Genomic DNA, 21,833 nt, shown 5'->3' with positions numbered 1-21,833 from the left:
ACGAACAGTTCGACGAACATACGGGTGTTCGACGAACCGAACCGAACTCGAACACTACGGGGGTGGCTCAACTGTAGTAGGGACTGAGAGTCAATAACGGGGATTTCCAAGAAACACAAGCAAAATAGTAACTAAATTTCCTGATCATCTAATTCGTTAGCAGAGCTTAGACACAGATGGTGCCTTCCCAGAAACTATTCCTTATCTAAGAGCAAATAAACAGGTTACAGGAGGAAATGAATCCAGTGCTAGAGAAGATGGAAAAACACTATAGAGCTGGAATGTGCGGTGGTGACGCTTCGTGTAAAATGCGAGGTCGTGTTATTGCTTTTTCCATAATAGCAGCAACTAAAGATCTTACAGTGTATGCTAAAGCTAAGAGTCCTGATATATTGGTATTATTAGTATTGGCATGTACTTTTTGTTTCTGGTATGTATACGGGCATGGTCATATCCTGAATGCTGGCCTGCGCCCGTCCTATTGTTTTTTTTACCCAGTTTCATAGAACACAAACGAGCACAGGAGCCCATTTTTTTTCCTGCGAAAATTGATTTGTTCACATATATTGCACTATAAACTCCTCCGAATTTGTAGTGAGGAATCTGCACCTCAAATCCACATTAATTCCACTACGCCTGAACTTACCCTTACAGGGGTATTCTTATCTCATGTATTTATGCCGTATTCATGGGTATGGAACCCACATGTATACTGACGAGCAAAAGGGTAAGAATGTTTTGAACTTTTGACTTTCAGGCTCCATATCTCACCATCCACTACTGCTCCAAACGTGAGACGACCATCATTTTATAGACAATCATCTTGGCTATCTCATGCATTAATTTGATTTGCAGCCATTTAGCACATGATTAGTTATGTAGATTGTTGTCGTGTCACTGCATTGTTACTGTTTTGTTCCTAAAAATCTAAACTTTAATTTTTTATTATTTTGTTAGTATTTTCTAATCTTTGGCTTTCACCACTGCCTGAATCCTTCTGGGCTGCTCTCAATCAGATTCAAGAATCTGATCCCAGGTCTCTTCTACATGTTCCCAAAGTTGGTGCATACTGGTCGACTCACTTGGGTATGTACGTATACAGCTTTTTCCTTCACCTCCACCCACAAGTGTTCAATTTGTTTGAGATCTGGGGACTGTGGAGGCCAATCCAACACCTCTACTTCATTGTCATTGAACCATTTTTTCAGCAATCTTGACATATGCTTCGGGTCGTTGTTCTGCTGGAACACTATGTCGTCCTTTTCATACCCATAGCAAGCACTCGAGTGTGCAAAGTAACTCGTCTTGTAGGATACTCACATAGAGCTCAGCATTGAGACCACCATAGATATTGGTCAAGTATCTGACGCGCCCCCTGGGCCTTGGGGTACCCGGTGCCGGGCCGGTAAATGCTGGGGGATGTCACAGTGGCGGTGACCCGGTCCGTGACCCAGGGCGGTCAATAAAAAGGGGTGTTATTGATAGGGGATTTATAGTGATTGTATAATGTTTGTGACGCCACCTGTGGTATGCGGCTAAGGGAGCCGCTGCTGCGGAGCAGTCTTCTGGAGCAAGGATGGTGTGGCTCTCCACAGGTAGAGATTTGCTCCAGGGCAGTGTAGATGTTATGGGTTGTGCTGGGCTTTGTAGTGCAGGGGTTGATGATGCAGCAATAATCACAGAGACAAGGAAGTGCAGTCCTCAGGGTCTTTACTCACGGTTGTTGCAGTCCAAGTTACAGGTACCACAGTAACTTCCCTCTTCGTGCTGCGCTTACTCAGGGAGGGGTTCAGTCCACCCTCAGATATCTCCGGAGTACTTAGCAGGACCCCCTTCTGTGTTCTTTCTCTGGCCGTCTACCTGCACCTCATACCAAGTGTCCCAATCCGGTACCTGAGGGCCTTGTCGGGCGACATCTGTTCTGTCCCCTGGGTCCTCTATAGCTACCTTCTTGGTGAGACTGATATGGACTGTTGGCTGCAGGACTTGAAATACTGCAGCCTCCGGTTTCTAGTTGAGACATAAAGTGCTCTGCCAGTTGAGGGACCGGTCCCCTTTGTGTGGCCTGACCCCTCCACCTCCCGGTAGATTTGGGCGTACGGGTGGCTTCCAGCACTGCCCGTACCCCTGGGGTCCCTTCTTCAGTTCCTGGAGACCTTCCTGCTCCCTCTCCTCTTTCTTCAGTCCTGGGCCTCTCCTCAGGCCCTCTGCCTGAGCAGAGCTCCTGCAGAGCCCTGCTCCACTCCTCTCACTGTAGACTGTTCTCTCTCTCTCTTCACTGTTCTGATATCACTTTCTAAGATGGCTTCCCTATTTATACCTTCTTCTCATGTGCTCCCTTAAGCTACTTCCTCCACCCACACCCACTATATAGTTCCTCCCCCCCAGCTAGGGACCTGGGACTGTGCTCTCCCTTAGGAGCAATCTCGCCCTACCCCCACTGCGGGTATGTGTTGGATGCAGGTGTTAGGGTCCTGAGCTGTACTCCTTCCTTACCTGAGAGTGAGATACCACACCTCTGGTTGAGATGCTGCACCTCTGTGGCGACCGAACCCTCAGGGGCACCACATATCCAACACCTTCGGGTGTGAAATAGCCCCATATCATCAGGCTTCCCTCACCGAACTTGACAGTTCTTTTAATTTCTCGATCCGTTAGCCCCTTTTTCCCTTGTTTCTTCCACACCCATTTGCACCAATCAGAGCCTAGTCTATTGACTTTAGTTTCATTGCTCCAAATCACCCATTTCCAATCTTGTACTGTCCACTTTTCGTACTTTTTTAGCCGACACTTTTTGATGATATTGCAGTCGAGGCTTCTTCACCTTTTTTCGGGCCGCCATTCCAGACTTGTGTAACGGACGTCACTCGGTGCTTGCATGGACGTCTGTGATCTCACTACTACGAGGCATATGAGCCGCCTCCACTGCCGTGTTTGTCGAGCCAGAATTGATAAACCTTGTGATGAGCCGACTACTTGATGCCGATATTTTGCCTCGACGTCCACCTCTTGGTTTTTGAATGGATGGACGGACTTTATTTAGTTTTTTGTAGCTGTCATGGCAGTCACATTATGCAGTTTGGCAATTGGCTGAGAAACCGCTATCGATGAGCTGGATGATGTCGTTTCTCTTTTCTTGTGAAATCATCTTCATGGCTGCTCCTCCTATATTGAGGACTGATATGAACCTGGGTGGCCTTGCACCCAAATTGCTGGTGCTGCTTTTTTTTCTTTTTCTTTTTAGATAGATATATTGCACACAGTACAGGACAGACACATTTCTTATACATGATGTATGGATAGCACATAGTACATCACACATATGATACAGACTACAAACTACACTCACCTATGTGGAGATCAGTTTTCCTTACTGGGCCTTTAGCAGAGCAGGGGGTGTTTGTCAGCAGCTTCTGCAGCCGGAGAAGAACAGGTGCCCCTCGCCCTCTGGCAGTGTAGACAGGGCACAGAGCACAGAGGAAGAGGAAGTCATCCTCTGTATTGTTCCTGCTGGAGCCTGGGCAGAGTGGGAGCAATGAATGAAAGTGAGTTGCTATATCCCTGCGGCGCCCCCTCTGGTGTCTGATGGCCGGGGCCCTATGCATCTGTACAGGTTGCACATAGGTAAGACCGGCCATGCCAGTATGATTTGTGTTTTTATTTATATAAAATATCATTCTATATGCTTTAGTTTCTATAAACCCCTTCACAACCTATGACTTATAGGTACGTCCAAGGTCGTCTCCCTGCATTTGATGCTGGCTCCAGCGCTGAGCCCGCATCTTTCCCGGCACATGACAGCTGATTTGATCATGTGCCCCTGCCCCAAAAAGCTGCGGGTGGAATCGCGATTGTTAAATGCTGCTGTCAATCACTGATAGCGGCATTTAACTGGAGCGCACCAGAAGTGCGTCATAAGAACCGCCCATCGGCTCCCCTGTCACATGATCGCGGGGCGCTGATGGGTTGACATGACAGCCAGAGTCTGCAGAAGACCCCTGTGCTCGTCCTTGTTGATCTGCTATGAGCGCCGCCCTGAGATGATGATTTCTGCTACACATAGCAGTGTTGAAGCCCTGCTATGTGTAGCACAAGCGATCAGATGATTACAGCTTCGAGCCTCCTAAGGAGACTATTGAAGCAAATAAAAAGTAGAAAAAAAATGTTTTAAAAAATATAATTTTTTTTTTTTAAATATAAAAGTTCAATTCACCCCCCTTTTTACCCCATTCGAAATAAAACAATAAAAATTACATGTTTGATATCGCTGCATTCAGAATCGCCCGATCTATCAATATATAAAAAGAATTAATCCGATCAGTAAACGGTGTAACGAGAAAAAAAATCAAACCACCAGAATTAAGTTTTTTTTGGTCACCACAGCATTGCAATAAAATGCAATAACAGGTGATAAAATATTTTATCTACCCCAAAATGTCAACTCTGCACGCAAAAATAAGCCCTCACCCGGCCCCAGATCCTGAAAAACGGAGACGCTCGAACAATTTTGACTTTTTTGTTTCTTACAAGCTTTGGACTTTTTTTTCACCACTTAAATAAAAAATAAGCTATACATATTTGGTTTCTGCAAACTCGTAATGACCTGGAGACTCATAATGGCGGGTCAGTTTTAGCATATAGTGAAGATGGTAAATAAAAAACCCAAAAACCAATTGTGGAATTACACTTTTTTTTTTGAAATTTCACCGCATTTGGAATTTTTGTTCCAGTTATACAATACACTATATGGTAAAATCAATGGTGTCTTTTAAAAGTACAACTCGTCCCACCAAAAACAAGCTCTCACATGGCAATAATTGTCAGAAAAATAAAAAAAAAAGTTATGGCTCTGGGAAGAAGGGGAGCAAAAAACAAAAACGAAAAAACGGAAAATAGCGAGGTCGTGAAGGGGTTAATAGCTTTCATACTGTATAGCTTATGCAATGACCCGAAAAGGGCCATTACAAACGTTTTTGCATTCATAGGAGCCAGTGAAATAATTCATGCTTTGAAGTATTATTGCCTGACGTCATTCTGTCAGATTAAATGTAAGTTGTTGATCTGTAATACTACTGGAGACCAGCAGGTGGCGGTATAAGGGTGTCCAGGGGGAGTTGGCAGTTGGCAGTTGGAGAGGGTCATGCCCGACTAGAGGTGAGGAGTAGGGTACAAGGGCTGCCAGGATTGAGGACCTTGCCAGAAAGTTTTTTCAGAGCCCTGACAGCCAAGAGCCAACAACAGAAGAACTATAAAGGCACGTTCCTGCCTCATGCAGAGAATCTAAATACAGAACCCAGACAGGTCTGGACACTGGCGAGTGGCACTCAGTATCCTGCCCGCTATAGTAGGTAGACCAAGAGGCCGAGGGTAAGACCCTAACGCTACAGAGCCCATTGCAGTGAGGCCAAACCTCAGTTATAGATTTGACATATCAGAGTATCAGTCCGGTTGCCATCCAGCCTGGACCTGTATGGAAATCCAGTGTTGCGGGTAAATGCTGAAGAAGCTGTGAATCATTGATCAGTTATCCAGTAAACCGTTTGCACTGTTCATACCAAGGTCTCGTTTGCCTTCTTCCTACCTATAAATCCTCTAAATGTACCCTGGGAACGGTCTGGAGCGCCAGGAACCAGGTAGAAGGACCGTGACACCCCAAACTGCACCACACTGCAGAATAGCCATACCGCCGCTCGGCACCTACGTCTGGGCCTAATAGTGCCGCCTGACCCTACTACTCTGGTGTGGCATACATTGCACTTATAGTTAACCGGATGATGACCATACACCATAAATGATGGGCTTATGCTCCTGCAATATGGGCAGAAGACACAAGAGCTATTGACATGAAACTCTCACCATATGTCGGTAACAACCCCTCCAATAATACTTTTAATAATAGTAATAATAGTGAACATCTATTAAAATGCTGTACCCCACCCTATTAATGTATTCACCATACAACACTTTCTTTAGCAGTCCCCATAGAGAATGAATGGAGAAGAGGTTGACTATATGCACTGCCGCTCTAGTTAGAAGTAATGATCTGGCAGTGGGGGTCTCAGCGGTCACCCGCCCCACTGATCAAGAACTTTTCACCTTCTGTATGCTGTGGATGGTTACAGCAGAATGATAACTTGCAATGACTCAATTGCAATGTGAATATTGTCATCTTTAGCAGGAAATTTACTTTATTGAATGATTATAGACATTTGGGATCATTGAGAAATAGAAAGATTTAATTTGCAGCAATGGTGCTTTCTATCCAGTCGTTATAGTTGCAAACTCTGGTATAAACTCCGGGATAGTTCGGGAGGGCACAGCCGTATCCCCAGGAGACAACACCCTGTAGTTCTCCATTACAGACAACGGGTCCACCGGAGTCACCCTAAAAAAAATGAAATGAAATCATTCTGTGACCCAGTTTGCAACATGGGACAATATTGAAAACATTTGGAAAAGTGAGTGGTTATCTCCACATTGAGGAGGAATTTTGCTTTGGATAAACTAAAGGAAAATATCCGTCATATTCTTATAAGTAGAGATGAGTAGTGTTGAGCCACCCCCGTAGTGTTCGAGTTCGGTTCGGTTCGTCGAACACCCGTGTGTTCGCCGAACTGTTCGTCGAACTGTTCGTCGAACACCTTCGAACACCGTTAAAACCAATGGCAGGCAAACAAAAACACATAGAAACACATAGAAAACACCTTCAAAGGTGTCCAAAAGCTGACAAACTGCTCAGAAGACACAACTAACACATGGAAAAGTGACAAGTACATATAGTCATGCGAAAAGAAAAGAGGTGGAGGAGTAAAAGGAGGGGGAGACACAGATATAGGCATGTCATGCCCTTCTAAAATCCAAAAAGTGAGAAGCCGAGACGGCCAGTCCGCTCCTGCCCGTGCCACCTCCGTGTCGCCGGGTTTGTGCCAGAGCCGCGGTGAACCCTGATGGTCAGCCCCCCTCTCCCAATACTGGTGCCTGTCCGCTGGTGGGTCGAGAGAGCCCCCCTGTGGTGGAGGCAGCTCTAAGCTTTTTAATTTAAATTGTCCCTCTAATTTGAATGAATACACTTTAAATCCATTTACAAGGATCTATTGGAGGGCAAGTCTCATGCCAGCAGCCGCGTAATTCCAGCTCCAGTAGCGTCCACTAAAGCTGCTGCAGTTAAAAAGCTTTTATAAGGATCGAGCTCGGCTGTCCACCGCAAGGCATCCTAGTGCCAGTCCCAGCCCCTATGCCTTGGGGTGCCTCCTGATGCTCTTCACTGAGTATCCCGTGGTCCCGAAGCATTTCCTTTGAAAAAATTAAGTGTCCAAACTACAGGTGGTGTAGCTTGCTTAACAGCCGGGATAATCCGCTGACTAGCAGACACTGCTACTAGGCACAAAGTATTTCCTGGGCTAGATGCAGTTAAAAATTTGTAAGTAGATACTCTCGTTGGATGCTGAGAAAGCATTCCATAGAGTCTCCTGGCACGCCATATATGATTCTCTTAAAAAGCTTGGGGTAGGGGTCTAGGGGACCCTTTTATAGCCAAAATCACGGCCCTGTATCACAATACGTCACCTAGGCTGAAGATAAATGGAACTGTAGCACCGAGGGCTCGGTTGCTACAGACGTATTGCACCTCACCCAGAGGTGTGATATCTCACTCTCAGATAAGGATGGAGTGTGGATCAGGACCCGACACCTGCATGCATTACACCACATTGCCGTGGGGCAGGGCGACCAATATGCCCCTGAGATGGGCACGACAGTCCCTGTCCCTGGCTGGAGTGGGGGGAGGGAACACTGAGGAAGGGGAACCCTGCAGTGCAGGAGCAGGGAGGAAGCAGTTCCTGGGTGCATTGAGAAGGGAGTATAAAAGGTGGGCACCATCTTAGTTCAGTGCAGAGAAGTCTGAGCAGAAGTGGCAGGGAGCAGGGGCTCTGCATGAGCTCTGCTCCGGAGGCGGGCCTAGTAACAGAGGCCCAGGCCTGCAAGAGGGAGAAGGAAGGAAGAGGAGCGGAGAAGGCTCCAGGAACGAGGAATGAAGGGATCCCAGGGGTGCGGACGGGCGAGTCGCCACCGCACGCCCGAATCCACCTGCGTGGAGGGGTCAGGCCAAAGGGGGAAACCGGTCCCCGAACTAGTGGAGGCAGGAAACGACCCTCAGCTAGAAACCGGAGGCTCTGACATTTTATGTGGCGCAGCCCCTTGCTCCACCCGCTAGGAAGGCACCACATAGGGTCAGGGAAACTGGCGCCAAGTTTACCAAGAGGAGGCCCGAGGCAGCCGGACAGAAGTGTTGGTAAGAAAGGCCAGACAAAGGACACACAAAGGGGGTCCTGTGAAGCGCTCCAAAGTTATCTGGGAGTTGTCTGAGCCCCTCACCTGGTGAGCACAGTACGACGTGGGCAGCCGTTACCTGCAGACGTGGTCTGGATAATAAGAACTGTGAGTAAAGGCCCTGAACTGCATCACTGACTCCGTGTCGTTACTGCTGCTGCCCTGCACCATCACCCCCATCCTCCGCATACACTGCCCTGAGGCTATACTCCTCCCGTGGGGAGTTATGCTACGCTCTGCTGCACCCACAACACCAGCCTTAGCGGTCTGCCCTGTAGCGGCGGTTCACTCTGACCGCAATCCACGGGTGGCGTAGTCGGACATTTAAACATCAAAACCACATAAATAGTTCCGCCACTGGTTTGACCGCCCTGAGCCACGAAACCGGATCGCCGCCACGAAGACTACAACCACCAGCATCCACCAAAAAGGGTCCGGCTCCGGGTGTCCCAAGGCCCAGGGGGTGCGTCAGAACATTTTCATCACCTTTCACAATCACCAATGGGACAAGGCAGGGATGTCCTCTGTCCCCTCTCTTATACATCCTAGTGACGGAGCACCTGCTCTCATCAATTCGCCATAACCCCAATATTAGGTGGATTGAGGTGGGAGGCACCGAGTACAAGTGCTCTCTATTTGCTGATGATGTCCTAGTATATATCATTCAATCACATATATCCATCCCTGCTGTTATGGCTGAAATAGATCACTTTGTTACATGGTAAAATTTTAAAATCAATGCAGCGAAGTCTGAGGCCCTCGATGTCTCCCTCCCTAAATCCATATAGGATTCCATCCAGTCCAACTTTCCCTTTGCCTGGCCCTCACAGGGTATCAAATACTTAGGAATTCCTATTCATAGAGACCTCTCCCATCTATGTTATCTTAATTTTGGGCCCTTTATTGAACAACTCCATACAGACCACGGTTGGCAAGTTAGAACTGTAAGATTCACTACGTGAACCGCTGGTGTTTTGTGGAAAAGCACATGTACACCGCGTTCCAAATTATTATGCAAAAAGTGTTTAGGAGTGATAAGGGAAGAATTTGTTTGTTTGTCAGTTAAACTCATTGATGGTGATATGTGTCAGGGCTCTTTATATCACTGTAAGCAATTGCAGACACCTGTGCTAATTAGTTTGGCAGGTGTGTCCAATGAAAGGCAAGACTACTTAAGAAGGCTCTCTCACATTATTAAGCAGCCTATATTTTCTGCCAAAATGGGAAAGAAAAAGGATGTGTCGGCTGCTGAGAAGCAACAAATTGTGGAGTGTTTAGGTCAAGGCATGACTACAATCAACATTGTGCGATGATCAGGATGAAGTGTCTTGGCAATCAAGAAGTATGTAGCTGATTCACAGTACACACGTGTGCGTGCTGATAAGGGCAAATTGAGGACTCTTTCCTACAGGCAATTACGTCAGGTTGAAAGAGCAGCGGCAAAAAAGCCTTGTCATAGCAGCAGACAAGTTTTTGAAGCTGCTTGTGCCTCCAACGTCCCCCGAACAACAAGATGCAGGGTCCTTCAGAGGTTTGCAGCTGTGCATACGCCATCCTGTCGACCTCCTCTATCCACTTCACACAAGCAGAAACGGCTCCAGTGGGCCAAACATTACATGAAGACTGATTTCAAAACTGTTTTGTTCACGGATGAGTGCCGTGCAGCGCTCGATGGTCCAGATGAATGGAGTGGAGGATGGCTGGTTGATGGACACCCCACGCAAACACGGCTACAGCGCCAACAAGGAGGAGGTGGAGTAATGTTTTGGGCTGGAATCATGGGGAGAGAGATTGTCGGCCCCTTTAGGATCCCTGAAGGCGCTAAAGATGAACTCCATAATGTATGTGGATTTTCTCAAACAGCACTTCCTGCCATGGTTCAAGAAGAAGAACCGTGTATTTCACAGCAAGATCATTTTTCTGCATGATAATGCACCATCTCATGCTGCACATAAAACATCTGCATCTCTGGCTGATATGGGCATAAAAGGGGACAAACTTATGGTGTGACCCCCATGCTCCCCTGACCTCTACCCCATTCAGAACCTTTGGAGCATCATTAAAAGGAGTGTCTATGATGGCGGGAGGCAGTTCACATCTAAGCAACAGCTCTGGGAGGGTATTCTGTCCTCATGCAAAACAATTGAAGCAGAAACCATCCAAAACCTGACAAATTCAATGGACGAGAGAGTTCAGAAGCTCCTTTCGAACAAGGGGTCCTATGTGAAAATGTAACATCACCTAGAATAAAGTTTTGAGTTGAAAACTGTTTGATTTCAGTTTCTAACAACCTGCTAATGCTTATAATTTCAAAAATGACCATTTTTTTGGTCTTTATTAAAATGAAAAGGTTGATCGAAAAGTTTGGGGGATCTAAGAGTGTGGCAACCCAGTAGTCATGATTACTTCGAATTCTGACAATATGAGGGTCATGCTGCAGGTAGTGCAGCAAGAAGGCACTTATGTGTCTTGCGCATCTCGGAGCCCCAAAATTATTTTCCGGGCTAGATGCAGCTAAAAATTATTTTTAATTTTAAATCTGGTGAAGCTTATTATAGATGGCCTAATAGGATCAGTGCTGCACACTGCTACAAAGCCCAAATTATTTTCCAGTCAAGATACAGATAAACATGATTAGTAATTTGAAAGCTTAAAACGGTTGGTAGGGTGATTTTAACCAATCATCAAGCTTTTACTCTCCCCAGGATGACACAGGGGTAGAAAAGTCATTTCGGATCCATGATTTGTTCATCTTTATGAACGTGAGTCTGTCTACATTATCAGTGGAGAGCCGCGTGCGCTTATCTGTCAGCACACCACCAGCAGCGCTGAACACACGTTCAGACAGAACGCTGGCTGCGGGGCATGACAAGATCTCCAAGGCGTAAGTGGCTAGCTCCGGCCATTTATCCAGATTGGAAGCCCAAAAAGAGCAAGGGTCCAGTGACACAGTCGTGGCTTCAATGTTTACTTGGAGATACTCCTGTACCATCGTCTCTAGGCGTTGACTATGTGTCAGACTTCTTGTCTCCTGTGGCCTTGCAAAGGATGGGCTAAAAAAGTGGTGAAATGATTCCGCAAAATTGATGTTACCAGCAGATACTGTGGTTCTGTTACGGTTTGAGTGCTGAACACTTGACGGTCCCACGGTTGGCAAGTTGGAACTGTGAGATTCACTACGTGCACCACTGGTATTTTGTGGAAAAGCACATGTAAGATTCTGCAACAGTCTCTGCTGATACTCCTGCATGCGTGCATCCCTTTCTATGGCAGGAATAATTTCTGCAAATTTACTTTTGTACCGGGGATCTAACAGTGTGGCAACCCAGTAGTCAGGATTATTTCTAATTCTCACAATTCGAGGGTCATGTTGCAGGTAGTGCAGCAAGAAGGCACTCATGTGTGTTGCGCATCCAGGAGCACCAAGTCCCTGTTGTGTTGGTGGCGAGGTAACAATCATGCTTCCTTCCTCTGTCCTCTCCCCCCAACCTCGCACAACAGAAATGTGATCAAGGTCTCCCTCATCTGATGAGTCTTTCATCAGTTCGTCCTCCACTTCTTCCTGGGCTCCTGCACCTTCCTCACTAGTTTGGCTGCTACCATGCGCCCTGGTAAAATCATCTCCCCCACCCTCACATGCCTGCCGCCTTGGTGCTGCCGACCGTCTGGACCTTGCAGATGTTAGCCCTTCCGCATACAACTCCTCCTCCTCTACTTCCTCCACCTCCTCTTGTGCCACCACCTGACTCCGAATTCTGTTTAACATGTGCTCCAGCATGTAAATCACCGGAATAGTCATGCTGATAATGGCATCGTCAGCACTAAACATCTTCGTCGCCATTTCAAAACTGTGCAGAAGGGTGCATAGGTCCCTGATCTGAGACCACTCCTCCAGCGTGATTTGCCCCACCTCTGAATCTCGTTGGCCCAGGCTATACGTCAGAACGTATTGCACCAGGGCTTGTCGGTGCTGCCACAGTCGCTGCAACATGTGCAGAGTTGAATTCCACCGGGTAGGCACATCGCATTTTAGCCGGTGAAGTGGCAGGCCCAACGACTTCTGTAGAGATGTAAGTCGCTGAGCTGCGGGATGCGAACGGCGGAAGTGAGCACACAGCGACCGTGCCCTCTGCAGAAGGCCATCTAGTCTGGGATAGTGGGCTAAAAATTGCTGGACAACCAGGTTCAACACGTGAGCCATACAAGTCACGTGTGTGACATTGCCCCGGCGAAGGGCCGCACCCAGGTTTGCAGAATTGTCGCACACGGCCTTCCCTGGTTTCAGGTCCAGTGGAGACAACCATTCATGAAATTGGTTCTCCAGAGCTGACCACAACTCCTCAGCTGTGTGACTCACATTTCCCAGACATTTCAATGTAAAAACCGCCTGATGACGTTGAGCCCTACTGCCAGCATAGTAAGGAGGTGTGCAGGATCCCTTCTGCGCAGTTAGAAAGCTTGTGGCATGACCAGACAGGCTTTGGGTGCAGGTGGAAGACCGAGAGGAGGTTGAGGAGGCAGAAGCAGTGGAGGAACTTTGACATAAAGAGGATTGACGCACAACTCGTGGGGACGGCAAGACTTGGACAGCAGCCCCTTGTCCTGCTGTCACCATAGTTACCCAGTGCCCAGTCAGCGACATGTAACGCCCCTGTCCATGCCTACTCGTCCAAGTGTCTGTGGTGAAATGCACCCTGTCACACACAGAGTTTCTCAAAGAAGCGGTGATGTTGTGTGCGACATGCTGGTGGAGCGCAGGCACACCTTTCTTTGAGAAGTAGTGCCGACTGGGCATCTGGTACTGGGGCACTGCGACGGACATAAGGTCTCGAAAATCCTCTGTGTCCACCAGGCGGAAAGGCAGCATTTCTGTAGCCAAGAGCTTGCAGATGGTGAAATTCAACCTCTTAGCTTTCTCATGGCTAGGAGGAAATGGTCATTTACTTGTCCACATCTGAGGGACCGAGGGCTGGCTATTGTGCTTAGACGGGGTTGATAAGGGTGTCCCCGGCAAACTGCCGGTCTGTGAGGAAGATGCAGGCGGACATGTTAGGTTGCCTTGATCCAAAGGTGGTGCTATCGATGTCGGACAGCGCTCAAGACCAGCTGGTGTTACCACCTCCAAAGAAAATGATGACCTGCCAATCACGCTGGCTGTTGCGGGTAAAGAGGTGGCAGGTCTGCGCCCCAAAACAGGTGTGACTGCTGTCCCCCCAGTCACAGAGAATGAAGAGGCCGCGGATGCACAAGATATGGCAGACGGTGGTTGGCCCGGCCGGCTAGGCCGCATTGTAGCACACTGAGCTTCCCACTGCAACTTATGCTTCATGTCCATGTGCCGGTTCATGCATGAAGTACTCAAACTATGTATTTTTTGGCCTCTACTTAGCTTTTGCTGACAAATGTTACAGATAACACGAGTTGGGTCATCTTTATCGATCTGAAAAAATGCCCAGGCTATGCAAGGCTTAGCACCCATGCGACCTGAAGAGCCACCACGACTTGTGGTGAGAGGCAGAGTTGTGTTTGAGGATGCAGTTGTTGACGTGCTTCCAGTACTACGTCTCTGTCCAGGAAGGCGCAACCTGACCTCGTCGTCACTAGCATCTTCCTCCACCTCCTCTGCTGACCTCATCTCTTGGCTGACTGTGGGTTGACAGTAAGTGGGATCTCCGACCTCATCATCATCACCCTGTGCGTTATCACACCCGTCGTCCTCAGAGCCAACCTGTTCCTGCCCTGACAAAAAACTAAAGTTGTCGCTCCAATCAGGTATTTGAGTCTTATCATCGTCTTCCTCATTGTCTCCACCAACAGGAGTTACAGTTTGGGAATGAGGGTCTACATTATGGTCAGAACCTTCTGCGTCTGGTCCTGGATCCGACTCATAAAGATTCTGGGCATCAGTGCAGATCATTTCCTCGTCTGCATTCACAGAAGCGCTGGAGTCGACCTCTGATTCCCAGGCTATAGTATGAGTAAACAGCTCTGCAGACTCAACCATCTGTTCTACCTCATACTCAGACGGGCAGCTGGAGATTTGGGAGCTGTGAGGAAGCAAGTGCGATTTGGGTGACACCTTTGCGGACTGGAGTATTTGTGATGTTGAAGTTGATGTGGAGGAGAGCCCACTTAAAGGAGCACTTGATATCCGTTGAAGCACCTGCTGTTTTTGTGCCTCATCTGGAATTTGTAGCGATTGGCGTGGCCGTAAGAAAGGGATCTTATCACATTGTCCGCTAAAAGAAGTAGACATTTTAGTTTGGCTGGAAGATGGTCTTTCTTCTGCACCTACCCCACGGACACAACCTTTTTTCCCCTTCCCAACACGCCTATTCCCCTTTCCACCAGCAGCAGGCCTTTTTCCACTCATTTTGGTGGTTAACTAATTCACAACTCTGGAGTTGTTTGCACAAAAAAACAATGGATGGTAACCGAGCAGAGCTGAGTGGCCAAACTGTGGTATTAGGCCAAAACTATTGGCTGGGTTAGATGCAGAAAAAAATTATTTTTAATTTGCAACCTGATGGAGGTCAGTATAGATGGACTAATAGACCAAGTCCCACACACCGCTAGAAGCCCAAATATTTTTTCAGAGCTAGATGCAGAAAATTTTTTTGTTCAATTTGCAACCTGATGGAGGTCAGTATAGATGGACTAATAGACCAAGTCCCACACACTGCTAGAAGCCCAAATATTTTTTCAGAGCTAGATGCAGAAAAAAATTATTTTTAATTTGCAACCTGATGGAGGTCAGTATAGATGGACTAATAGACCAAGTCCCACACACCGCTAGAAGCCCAAATATTTTTTCAGAGCTAGATGCAGAAAAAAATTATATTCAATTTGCAACCTGCTGGAGGTCAGTATAGAAGGACTAATAGAACAAGTCCCACACACTGCTAGAAGCCCAAATATTTTTTCAGAGCTAAATGAAGAAAAAAATTATTTTTAATTTGCAACCTGATGGAGGTCAGTATAGATGGACTAATAGACCAAGTCCCACACACTGCTAGAAGCCCAAATATTTTTTCAGAGCTAGATGCAGAAAAAAATTATTTTTAATTTGCAACCTGATGGAGGTCAGTATAGATGGACTAATAGACCAAGTCCCACACACCGCTAGAAGCCCAAATATTTTTTCAGAGCTAGATGCAGAAAAAAATTATATTCAATTTGCAACCTGCTGGAGGTCAGTATAGAATGACTAATAGAACAAGTCCCACACACTGCTAGAAGCCCAAATATTTTTTCAGAGCTAAATGAAGAAAAAAATTATTTTTAATTTGCAACCTGATGGAGGTCAGTATAGATGGACTAATAGACCAAGTCCCACACACTGCTAGAAGCCCAAATATTTTTTCAGAGCTAGATGCAGAAAAAAATTATATTCAGTTTGCAACCTGATGGAGGTCAGTATAGATGGACTAATAGAATGATGCTATGCCCAAAAGATTTTACTTCACTAGGTGCAGTAAAAAAATTGGTATTCTATACACAGGTGGTATATCTTGCAACACAGATAGGCTACTCCACTGACTAACACACTCTGCAATAGGCCAAAAAGGATTAGCTTTGCTAGATTCAGCCAAATGCTGTGAAAAAAACTTGCACAGCACTGGCACAGACCTGCCTGGCAAAAACTGATAGGAACTGATGTAACCTAGTCCTGAAAAGGACTCCAATTACAATTATTCTTTACTCCCACAATCTATCTATTTAAGAGCACAGACCTGCTTGATAAAACTCGTAGGAAATGCTGTAACCTAGTCCTTAAAAGGACTGCAATCACAACTATTCCCTACTCCCAAGCTATCTGTATATTTGTGCGAAAATTGGCTTGAAATTAACAAGGTATAGCGCACACAGCAACAGCGGTGCCGTCTAACACGCAGCTGCAGCAGTGAGAAAATGGTGGCGACGGGGAAAATGGCTTGGTCTTATAGGGCAAGGACATGTGACATACACTGCCAATCACACATGCCCTTGCTTGTGTGAAAAAAAGCACTTCGCTCCGTGTGTGCGCTGCTGATAGGCTGACAGATTGCACCTCCCCACTGCAAATGCGGGAAAGAGAAAAAAAAATGGAGATCTTCATTGTTCCTGCAGAGATCCATCCCCTGCCCCTCCCCCCACCCCGCTGTACACTCAAACTGCGTATTAACATTAATTTTCATCATTACTGAGAAAAAATCCAGTTATGATTTTGGTGCACGAACAGTTATCGAACATAACCTCGAACAGCCGAATTTTTCTCAAATTGTTCGTGTTCGCCGACCGGCTCGAACACCGCCCAAAACAGCTCGAATTTGAGATTGGCGAACAGTTCGAGTAGAACAACGCTCATCTGTAGAGATGAGCGAGTCTGAACTGTAAAGTTCGAACTTGTCCGGTGCTGATCTCCGAACACAGACTTCCCCCTGAAGTCTGTTTTAGTGTTTGGAGAGAGAGAAATTCGGGCCCCCATTGGCTTCGGATTCGAGTTTGCGTAGAGTTTTTGTACCCAAACCGAACTTTGGACTAAAATTTCCTTGAACCCAATGAACTTGAATATCTGAGGGTCCGCTCATCTCTTCCTCTGAAATATGGATGGACAAGGGGAAGAATTCTTGATTTTGACTTTTATATCACTGATAGTCCAGACTGGAGAAATTAATAGGATTGCGTTTTGAAGACGAGATCTCCTCCAAAGTGGTGTCCATTGTTTGGTCCTGTTCCTGGAACATCAAGAGATTGTCCAAGAAAAGTCTGGTTTGGCTATGCGTTTCCTGTGCAGCAGCTGCCAGAACAGCGGACCATGTACTACAGGGAGCTCGTGCCCACTAGTCATGGGCTACTCATACTTTGTGACACTCCAGTGCATAAGGGCAGCAAAACCCATCTATAGAGTCAATCATAGAGATGAGGGAAAATTTCTTTTCAGAGAGATTTATTGAAATTTTGCCAGCTGATTTTATTTGGTTCAAAGAAATTTGGTCCAAATCGAAACTTGCCACCATTTTACCGGATCCGTACAAATTTGTATCCAAAAAATGTGGATTCTGGCGAACGTGCATTTTTGGGGGCAAATGACAGTGAGTTTTATTTGTTTCGAATCGATTTGCTCATCTCTTTTCTTTATAGTAAGAGCTCAGAGTGCCATTTTTAGCTGTTTTTGAACGGTCTTCAGCAATCAGGGCATTCTGGGAGTTGTAATAGATCAATGAAGGGTAAAAGCCATTAGTCGAGGTTCATAGTTGTAGGGGTTTTTGGTTATATAATTCATTACCTGGCAGGAATCCTTTCCTCCTTCAATGTAACCAACACAGATCATGTTGGCCGTGATCTCTCCCGGATAGGCGTTATTACACTGAGCGTCACTCAGGACGGGGGCATCCACGCAGTGTAGGAGACTGGGGTAATTAGCTAAAATAATAGAAAATGAGGCTTATTTAAGGAAGTAGTGGTAAAGTAAGTGCCCAGTCATAGATCACTGCATAACACAAATGACTCAAACTGCTATTAATGGGGGCTTGCTACATTCTTATTTATACAGCTTCCTTTCATAGTAAAGGGAACCTGTCACCTCATTCATGTCGCCCAAACTGCACGACTGCACCCAGGTATATTCTTCTCTGGAAATAATAGAGTTAGAAGATCCAGCTGGGAACTATAGGCAGAGATGAGACTAGTGCAGCACCGGCTCCAGCCGACTCTTCCCAGCACTGCTAAAGGTGATTGACAGGTCTCTCACTATGGAAAAGACTTGTCAGTCACCTGTATTGGCACTGGGAAGAGTCGTTCAGGGATGGCGCTGGACTAGTTTCAGTCTCATCTCTGCCTATAGTCCCCAGCCCCAGGATCTTTCTAACTTTACTCTCTCTCTGAAACGCCAGAATGCTTCAGAGAAAAATATACCTGGCTGCAATCATGCAACCAGTTTCTGATTTATGCTGCCCGCAGTTTGGGCAGCATGAGTCTAGGTGACAGGTTCCTTTTAATAATTCAGATGACCAGATTAACTATGCTGCTTCTGAGTACGTGCTACCGTCCCTCGTGTCTCTGTGTGCTGTGTATGCGAAACATCATAGCAGCTCATCTCCACCCACTAGCTCAGAGGCAACTGAAGATGAAAAATAGAACCTGCAGAGGGAAAAACTGGGTACGAAATTCAGGATATAAGTCATATAATGGCCAGAAATAGTGTTATTCCTCATGATCACACAGGACAACTTATTCTGAAAAGTCACCTTAAACAATTTGTTTTAAGCTTTATAAACTTAAGACCACAAAAAATATACAATTAAATGAATGGCTGTGTCCCTAAGAATTATTCTAGAGTCTAACTTAGAACATTATATGTATAATTAATATTATATAACTATAATATTAATATAGTTATGTGTTGGCACATGAAGTTGTTCCAGAAAATGAAGTATTTCTCCCAAAAAATTATTACAATTCCACATGTTTTGTTATACACATGTTTATTTCCTTTGTGTGTATTGGAACAACAATAAAAAAAACAGAGAAAAAAAGGCAAATTGGACATAATTTCACACAAAACTCCAAAAATGGGACAAACAAAAATTGTTGACACCCTCAACTTCATATTTGCTTGCATACCCTTTGGAATAAATAACTGCAATCAATCGCTTCCTATTACCATCAACAAGTTTCTTACGCCTCTCAACTGTAATTTTGGACGACTCTTCTTTTGTAAACTGCTCCAGGTTTCTAATATTTGAAGGCGCCTTTTCCCAAGAGCTATTTGAAGATCTCTCCACAGGTGTCAATGGGATTTAGATCTGGACTCATTGATGCCACTTCAAAACTCTCCAGCGCTTTGTTTCCATCCATTTCTGGGTGTTTCTTGAAGCATATTTTGGGTCATTGTCCTGCTGGAAACATGACCTAGGACGCAAACCCAGCTTTCTGACACTGGGCACTACATTGCGACCCAAAATCCTTTGGTAATCTTCAGATTTCATGATGCCTTGCCCACAGTCAAGGCACCCTGTGCCAGAGGCAGCAAAGCAACCCTAAAGCATCTTTGAACCTCCACCATATTTGACTGTAGGTACTGTGTTCTTTTCTTTGTAGGCCTCATTCAGTTTTCGATAAACAGTAGAATGATGTGCTTTACCAAAAAGCTCTCTCTTGGTCTCATTTATCCAAAGACACTTTCCCAGAAGGATTTTGGCTTATGTACATTTTGGAAAACTGCAGTCTAGTTTTTTATGTCTTTGTGTCAGCAGTGGGGTCCTCCTGGATCTCCTGTCTTGGCGTTTCATTTCATTGAAATGTCCACGGATAGTTGGCGCTGACACTAATGCACCCTGAGCCTGCAGGACAGCTTGAATTTCTTTGGAACTTGATTGGGGCTGGTTATCCACCATCCGGACTATCCTGTGTTTCAACTTTTCATCAATTTTTGATGAATTTGCTTACCCACAATTTTGGAAAGGTCCCAACAATTTTGTCCTGCCCATTTTTGGGGTTTTGTTTGAAATTATGTTCAGTTTGCCTTTTTTCTCAGTTTTTTTGCGTTGTTTCAATAACACAAAGGAAATAAACATGTGTATAACAAAACATTTGTAATTGCAACAATTTTCTGAGAGAAATAATTCATTTTCTGGAACAATTTCAAGGGTGTAATGACTGTGTATGTATATATAGTAAGATTATAGGGGCTTACTTTTTAGGTGATAGAATGCACAGCGCTGTGTGTCACCATATAGTGCCCTATAAGTATTGGTTCCAGTAGAAACTTCGTTCCATGACATGGGATGGATAATGAAGCTTCTTCTTTCATAGGTTCTCATGGAAGAAAATGTCTGCATGCTTCCATGTAAAATTAGAGATACATAAAGATCCACAAGCATGTGGGTAACCGAATTTGGATCCATAAATGAGGGCTGCATGAGACAGGAATTCTTCAAAGTCACACACGCCAGATACTATATGTAACCCAATGCCTCTGAACTATAAAGTTTCTTTAACTTACAGCCACTGCTGAGAGTATTTCCCCAGCCGGAGATCAGGCAGCTGGCACGAGCACCGACGCATCCAGAAGGCAAAGGGATGGTGTTGACAAAGGCATTGAGGATGGCGGGTGAAGACAACTTGATCAAGAGAATGTCGTTGTCCAAGGTCCTGGAGTTGTACTTGGGATGTCTAATGGACTTGGCATTGTTAATGAATTGCTCTGTGCCTTCACTTACGGCGATGTTATGTTCTCCGAGTCTCACCTGCACCTTCCTGTAATGGAAAGCATAGCATTATGGACATACGTGTGTACAGGGATATCAGAAGAGGAGGATCTGTGATTTTCAGATAATAAACACCCCGCATGCTCAGTTGTCTTCAGTGTTCATTTGTATTAACAATGTTTTTTCCAATCATTGAGCGGAGCCTGTTTGTCATCTCTGTATGGTCTCTGCAGATTATGGCTTGGACTTAGTCTGGACACCTTACAATTGGACTGACTCCACTATGGTGAAACCAATTGTGGATGATTTATTGGTGTCTTATGTGCACTGGAGATTGGACCATTGTCGATACAAGTGAGCACTGGAGATAAATGAGTGTGCTGATCTAAGCATTGAAAGCTGATTGTGTCCTATATCATCAGTCATTACTTACTGCTTATGGCAGTGAGCAGCGGAGATAACCCACAGGCTATTAATCAGGGACCCTCCGCAGAAGTGGTAGCCTGCATTTAAGGACACCTGCCAGGGGACGGAGTTCTGTTTACAGATGTAACCTCCAACAATCCTATCATCGTCAAAGGCGACTGAAAAAAAACATAAATATGAGTCACAAAATGCACTCATCAACATTGAAATTGCAACATCAAAAATGAAAAATATTCATTTTGGAAATCTCTGGATCAAAAACAGCAACCCTTTAGAATTTTCCACATTTCTGCATAAATGTAACCTAAAACTACATCAGATTTTCACACACGCCCTAAAAGTAGATAAAGAATCAAATCAAACAAATGATTCCAAAATATTAGATTTTTCACATCATGAATGAAGAAACTGAACCAATATCATTTGTCTTTGAGTTTGGGAACCTTTCATTTTAGTCAGGGGCGGACACAGACTGTAGTGGGCCCCTGTGCAAGAAATTTTGGGGGGCCCCCCCTGCCCTTCATAAGGCAACAAAGTTATGTAAACATAACCCCCCATGTGCATCTCTCACCCCCCCATGTGCAGCTCTCATCCCCCCCATGTGCATCTCTCATCCCCCCCATGTGCATCTCTCATCCCCCCCATGTGCATCTCTCATCCCCCCCATGTGCATCTCTCATCCCCCCCATGTGCATCTCTCATCCCCCCCATGTGCATCTCTCACCCCCCCATGTGCATCTCTCACCCCCCCATGTGCATCTCTCACCCCCCCATGTGCATCTCTCACCCCCCCCATGTGCATCTCTCACCCCCCCCATGTGCATCTCTCACCCCCCCATGTGCATCTCTCATCCCCCCCCATGTGCATCTCTCATCCCTCCCCATGTG

General features: G+C 45.8%; 1 protein-coding gene across 1 annotated transcript; it reads right to left on the bottom strand.

The window, feature by feature from the left end:
- Nucleotides 1-6,160: 6,160 nt before the first annotated feature.
- On the bottom strand, nucleotides 6,161-21,143 carry LOC141271577 (trypsin-like). Its single transcript, XM_073681623.1, has 4 exons — nucleotides 20,953-21,143; nucleotides 20,315-20,568; nucleotides 17,597-17,733; nucleotides 6,161-6,385 (listed from the first exon to the last, which is right to left on the bottom strand). The coding sequence occupies exons 1-4, from the start codon at nucleotides 21,141-21,143 to the stop codon at nucleotides 6,236-6,238; spliced, it is 732 nt and encodes a 243-aa protein (XP_073537724.1). The 3' UTR covers nucleotides 6,161-6,235.
- Between the last annotated feature and the right edge of the window lie 690 nt (nucleotides 21,144-21,833).

Source organism: Phyllobates terribilis, unplaced genomic scaffold (genome assembly GCF_046119375.1).
Source record: "Phyllobates terribilis strain yellow unplaced genomic scaffold, ASM4611937v1 Scaffold_5__5_contigs__length_657084704, whole genome shotgun sequence".
Lineage (NCBI taxonomy): Eukaryota > Metazoa > Chordata > Amphibia > Anura > Dendrobatidae > Phyllobates > Phyllobates terribilis.
Note: the sequence above shows the minus strand (reverse complement) of the source record. Positions and strands in the feature narration are given on the sequence as shown.